Consider the following 6,323-nt stretch of genomic DNA (forward strand, 5'->3'; position numbering starts at 1 on the left):
CTTTGTGGAATTAAACTGAATGAAATATCATATTATTATATGTAAGAAAAAAAAAATATAGATATCTATTAAAATATTATATATAAGGAGTCTTATATAATTGGCGATTCAAATTTTCAAAATTATTTTCCCCTAAACAAATTTTATATTTAATATTATTAACTCGAACTTTTTCCCAAATAAAATTATTCCATTTCTTGATCGTTCGTGTATCATAAATTTATACAAATATATATATATATACGAACAATTAATTAAAATAATTCCAAATGAAAATATAAAAATAAAAACGTGTCGTTTAACACTTAACCACGTTCCTCGAATACCTATATATCAATATATATGCACAAAGTAAACGAAACAAGCCATACGATATAATATTTCCTGATATAAGATAAACTGTGAAGTTGTAAAAGATATTAGAAGAAGAAAAAAAAAGAATTACACGAAAAGAGAAAGAGAGAGAGAGAGAAATAGTTGCATAACAAGACACGTAATACAAGGTGTCATATCCGCATAACATTGTGCATTATGTTACAACTACTGCAAACATTTCATTGGCAAGGTTTACCTGGTCAACTTACATAATGATTAATCAGAGAGAGAGAGAGGAAGAACTATGAATAAAGATATAGAGAAACGAGAAAAAAAAGTAAGTAAATAGAAATTAAAAGAAAAAAAATAAATGATATAATTCTAGGTCTACCGGCCAAGGATTTTATTCTCACTTTCTAGTTAAACGATCTTACCCCATTAATAATACAATACACAACATCTGTGAACACGCAAACGCGTAATTAAGCGTAACTTTATTGCATTTAAAAGCTTGTAATTGTTGAACCGTAGAAGATTTCTGATAGCTTGACAGTAGAACCTGTCGTCATTGTCAACAGATATCTTGACAAGTAATGTACCCCCCCCCCTCCCTTTTAATCGTTGATGCAAACACAACCATAATCGATTTCAAGAGACACGAAACAGTTTTACCGTTGACTTGATTTATAATCTCGTTACTTACTAACGTTCTCATGATCATTAGAAAGTATTCGCTTACTAGTTTTATAAGTGGAACAACACACACCACCATTCATTCGGATTGAGTTTAAATTAACAAGAAAGATTTTCTTTTTCTTCGTATTAAAAGAATCATCTAAGAAATTGTTCATATAGTATATATCTTGTAATTTATTAGAATTCATTATTTAAGATAATCAATTTGTTTCTTTCAACATTCGTGTGTGATTCTCTCGTAGTTTAATTTTCTAAAGGTTTCACTTCTACCGCGTGTCAACTGCATGCATATATTTCTTTTTTTTGTCATTTACCTGAAAGTGTCGATCGGTACCAATAATATCGTAAGCATCTTTAGTTCTCAAACATTCAATGAGAGCTTTGGAATCGTCGGTAGGACAATTTACAAGTTTTCCAACACTTTGAGCCTTAATTTTAGCTGTTCCTTGCCTGGTCAAAGTCCAAGGACAATGAGCTGTTCCACTTTGTGATATAGCACGATGGAAAAGACCTATAATGTAACAAATGTATCGCGTTATTATATAATTATTTCTTTTATACTTTTATATATATAATATTACGTTATTTTTTTATTAATAAAAATAAACCAATTCTATCTCTATGCAATTTAAAAATAAATGCAAATTTCCATTGCAACGCGCGTGAGTCCCCTTTATTTTTTATAATTATCCGCCACACAAAAAAAAAAGGGTTAAATAAATATTTTCCATTTTTTATCTAATTATTAGTCCTTAGAAAAAATCCAATTATTTTCAACGTTATCCGGAGACAATGTATTAACAAAGCGTTCGATTATTACGTGTTTATTTAAGATAATAGATAAACAATGTGAGAGAGGGGGAGAAAGGGAGAAAGAGAAGCAAAGAGAAAACAAATTAGACGATCACTCCTACCTCATTTTGATGAATCATCGTTAATTACGTGACGTCGTTTGGTTGTTTTTTTTATTTCCTCGTTCTACTACTTTTATCTTTTTTTTTTTTTTTTTAAATCAATAATTTACGATTCATTTTTGACAAAACGCGAGTTAGAATTAAATACAATATTTTCTTTAGTTTTTCTTTTCTTTTTTGATCTTACCTTTCGAGAGATTGCTCATCATGTGATAATGAACGCTAGCACCACCAGCACTCTCACCAAAAATTGTCACCCTGTTAGGATCGCCACCAAATTCAGCAATGTTTTCGTTAATCCATCGAAGTACTTGAACCTGATCCTTCAAACCAAGATTTCCCGGACATACCAAATCTTCCGTACTCAAAAATCCTAATGGACCAAGCCTAAATGAATAAACATATCCAACATTTTAATCTCGAAATATCAGGATTTTTTTTTAAAGTCATATCGTTCTTATTTTTAAATCAAACTTTTCTCTACTCGGCGTTGTACAAAATTATCTTCCACATTAGTACGCGATTTATTTTTAAGAAAAATTAAATGTGTAAAACAATGAATAACTCGGAAACGATAATAATTAACGATAGTATAATATTCCAATAAAAATTGTATGCTTGTTGTTGTTGTTTTTTTTTTTATCTTTTACCTAAAATTCATCGTAACGAGGACAACGTCGTGATCCAAAAAGAATTTCGGTCCGTAAAATTCGGAATGACCAGCACCGGTGACCCAGCCACCACCATGAAACCAAACCATAACAGGAAAACTATTTAGTGGATTTTTGTCTTCCTTCGTTTTAGGTAATTTCGGTGTATAAACGTTCAGGTAAAGACAATCCTCCGTTCCGACGATTTCTTCTTGATCAGTGTAAATGTTTCTTTGAGTGCATATCTCTGCATCTTTTTTTGCATCTCGCGTTCCCTTCCACGCGGTCATTGGTTGCGGTAGCTACAAAAAACAAGTGAAGAAAATTAAAGAAAAAAAAAAAAACAAATCGATTACAAAAATATGCATCAACATTTTTCAAAGTCGCTATTACTATAAAGTTACTATTTACGCAAATAAAATGTAAATTAAATGCATCTATAAATTGACGCGTTTATGATCATGATTACTATTATTATTGTTATTATTATTATTACGTTGTTGGTTGTTTCGTATTTTTATCGAAAAATTTATCATAATACAAACGCACTTTCTTTTCTAAATAAAACACACACGCACATGATATGACTACGTACGTTTAAATCACTAATACGAGAAAATAAGCTTATTACTAATCGATTTGAAATAAGTATCGATAATAACCGTGTGGATTATGTTAAAAAAGTATGAAATATTTTCTCTTTTTTTTTTTTTCTGACACGTAGATACTTATAGTAGTAAGTATTAAATTTTTAATTAGCTTGTTTCTCAAAGTATATATAAATATGTAAATCTTTGAACGGGTTTTTATTAGAAAAAAAAAAGTGAACGTTAACATTGATTGAAACTTTTGAATAGTCATGAATTCCGTGAAGGGTTGCGTCAGGGGTGGTTGCGTCAGGGGTGGTTGCGTTAGAAAATTACATCAGTGTTTTATTTTTTATTCATATGCAAACTAAATATCAGTATATAGATTATATTTTTAATAATAATTATTATTTTTCTCTTATCTCATTATTATTATTTTCAAATAATTAATCGAAATTTTTTCTTTAATCGACTCGAAAAATTATTTCAATCATTATTATATATAAAAAAAAAAAAACAACAAGAAAAGAAAGAAAAAAATATCCTAATCACCTTTCGAAAGGCCAACAGACGCTTATTATTACTTTGGAATCTCGTTTTTCTTCATTTTCGTTTCCCGTTTTCTTAATCACATCATTTCATTCGATTATTTTTCATTTCTCGAATCTGTCAACATCAAAGATATCTTTCATTTACCGATTATATTCATAAAAAAATCGAGATTAATGTATCCGAAGATTACTTTTATATAACGAAATAGTTATTAATATTCTGAGATACTTTTACTTATTGCATAAATTCATGTTGTTCCTTTTTGCATTCTCAATATCAAACGGGGAACTAATCTAAATGAAATGCATACAAAAATTTTAAATTCTCCTTCACATGTCGGAATTATTTTTTTTATCTTTCTTTTTTTTTTTTTTTTTTTTATATTATATTTCAGACCGATAACAAGTAGACACGTTTATTTAATTTCTTACGGTTGCAAATATTCGATTGTAAAAAATAAACGGAAATTAGGATTTATCTTGTTCTTCCTTTTATTATTTTTGCCTGTTATCATAATTTTAAAATATGTTCTTAGTCAAAGATACGCGATTTATTTATATATTTGAATTATTTAACACTATTACCAATTCTTATATTTTAATAAATGCAACATAACGCGATTTACAGACGTAATACCTAAACGTAATATTTACACTGACGTAATATTCTTATTACACGCTTGCGTTTGTATATTACACAAGCGTACGTGTGAAGAAAATTCCTTATAGATTTTTCTTTAATGACAATTAAAAATAAAATTGTTCGAAAATAAACAAAGAAATATTTGATTGTAATTAATTCGCAAATACACCGTTCGCAATATCGAAAAAGAAAATTAATTGCCGTGCTTTTTTTTGACTCGACATTTGTAAAAGATGAAACATAATCGAATAAAATGAACTCACCTCGAATCTAAGTTTACCGATTGGCGGCAAGGCATAAGGAATACCAAGAAATCCATCGAATTTACGTCCGTGTCTCGTTTTCATGATCAATCCATTTAACGTGCCATTTTTAATTCTAACTTTGGGTTCCTCGTCTTGTTGATTTTGACAAGATGTAGAATGCACGAAGGAAAGTAAAGAAGAAAGGCAAAGTAAAATTGCCAATGTCCAGAAACAAAATTGGTACTTCGGCAACATCTTTACGCAGGTGAAAGCTGTCCAATGACCTACTTGATTAAATTTCTTCTTATTTCTTTTGTTTTATTGCAAACTTGAACGATAACTTCGAATCTCTTACAACACTAGTAAATGAAAGTTTCGATTTTTTGTTTTTATTTTAATTTTTTCTCTTCTCCTTCTTCTTCTTCTTGTTCTTTTTTCTCCCCCACGTTTTTAACCTAATAGACAAATAAACGAAAATAAATGTAACAATATTTCTAAATAATATAATATAAAAATTGTTTAATAGATTTAACGAACATACATTCATTGTATCTGTAAATGAGTGTTTTATATTCATCGAGAAATGGTAAAAAAAAAGAAAAAAAAAAGGAAAAATTCAAGGTTAATTAAAAGAACTCGAATTTGTAGGCATGGGATTCGAGTTGTTCGATTTGAATATTTCAAACAATTCGATACTCAAAAAACTTTGAATTCGAATCTTCGTAAGCTATAGCTTATCCTCTAAACACGTTTACTATTGTGCTCACAGTTATCATTTTGAATATATACTAATCATGGTATAAATACTTTTATTATAATTATCTTTCTTTTTTTTATTTATTATTGTAATTCGAATAAATATATGTACGTTTCTCGTATGTTCTGTTGTTGTTGTGTTGCGTGTATATATGTGTGTTTGATATTAAACTTATCAGGAAATCAGTTAAATTCAATTTTAATTATAAAAATAATTTGTTTAATCATTTTAACCAGTTATCAAAATGAATAACCATAATTACGTTTGAATAACGAAAAATCAAGCTTTTATTAAAAATCATGATTTAAAATAAAAAAAAATACAATTAATATGAAACAAAAAGTTTGTATTTAAATCTATCAAAGAACAACACCCCATGTTTATATCGATAAATTAAATATTAAATATATTTCCCACGATTATACTCGAACGATAAACCATGAACACTCAATATTATTAAATTCGATTATATTTCAAATAAAATTAATATATGAAAAACGAAACGTATATATATATATATATTTAAACTTACCGAAAAACACGGTATTCACAATCATCAAAAAATCCTTACGAATTTGTATAGAGAAGTATGTGTTGGAAGAGGGATTAAATATTGTCGGTGTTCGATCCTTGATGGTTTAAAACCGACTAACCAAGATCGGTAAAAGTTGTGATGGTTCCGCTAATCGATGTTTGATCGTAAATGCACACACACTCGAAGTTTCCTGACGTATTGCTCGGTTCGATTATTGCATCTGTCTTTTCCTCCTCCTCTTCCTCTTCCTCCTTTTCCACCACCTCCTCCTCCTCCTCCTCCTCCACCTCCTCACCTTCTCCCCGTTCATCATGCCCACTACCTTTCGCAACATTTCCCTCCTCGTCTCACTTTTCAACGTCACCGAGATCTTTCATCCTTGTTTTTTTTTTCCTCTTGATATTTTCGTTTTGTTATTTTTTTTCTTTTT

The 6,323-nt window shown here is 29.1% G+C and overlaps 1 protein-coding gene across 1 annotated transcript in view; it reads right to left on the minus strand.

The window, feature by feature from the left end:
• LOC106786630 (venom carboxylesterase-6) overlaps positions 1-6,104 on the minus strand; it is a 9,242-nt gene extending 3,138 nt beyond the window's left edge. The window contains exons 1-5 of the mRNA XM_014748226.1: positions 5,891-6,104; positions 4,620-5,056; positions 2,576-2,877; positions 2,113-2,312; positions 1,326-1,522 (exon numbers count right to left, since the gene is read on the minus strand). Coding sequence (XP_014603712.1) covers positions 1,326-1,522; positions 2,113-2,312; positions 2,576-2,877; positions 4,620-4,856 — 936 coding nt within the window. The 5' untranslated portion in view covers positions 4,857-5,056; positions 5,891-6,104. The remainder of the gene's footprint in view (positions 1-1,325; positions 1,523-2,112; positions 2,313-2,575; positions 2,878-4,619; positions 5,057-5,890) is intronic.
• Positions 6,105-6,323: the final 219 nt, after the last annotated feature.

Source organism: Polistes canadensis, unplaced genomic scaffold (assembly GCF_001313835.1).
Source record: "Polistes canadensis isolate GaletaPanama2010 unplaced genomic scaffold, ASM131383v1 scaffold_78, whole genome shotgun sequence".
NCBI classification, from domain to species: domain Eukaryota; kingdom Metazoa; phylum Arthropoda; class Insecta; order Hymenoptera; family Vespidae; genus Polistes; species Polistes canadensis.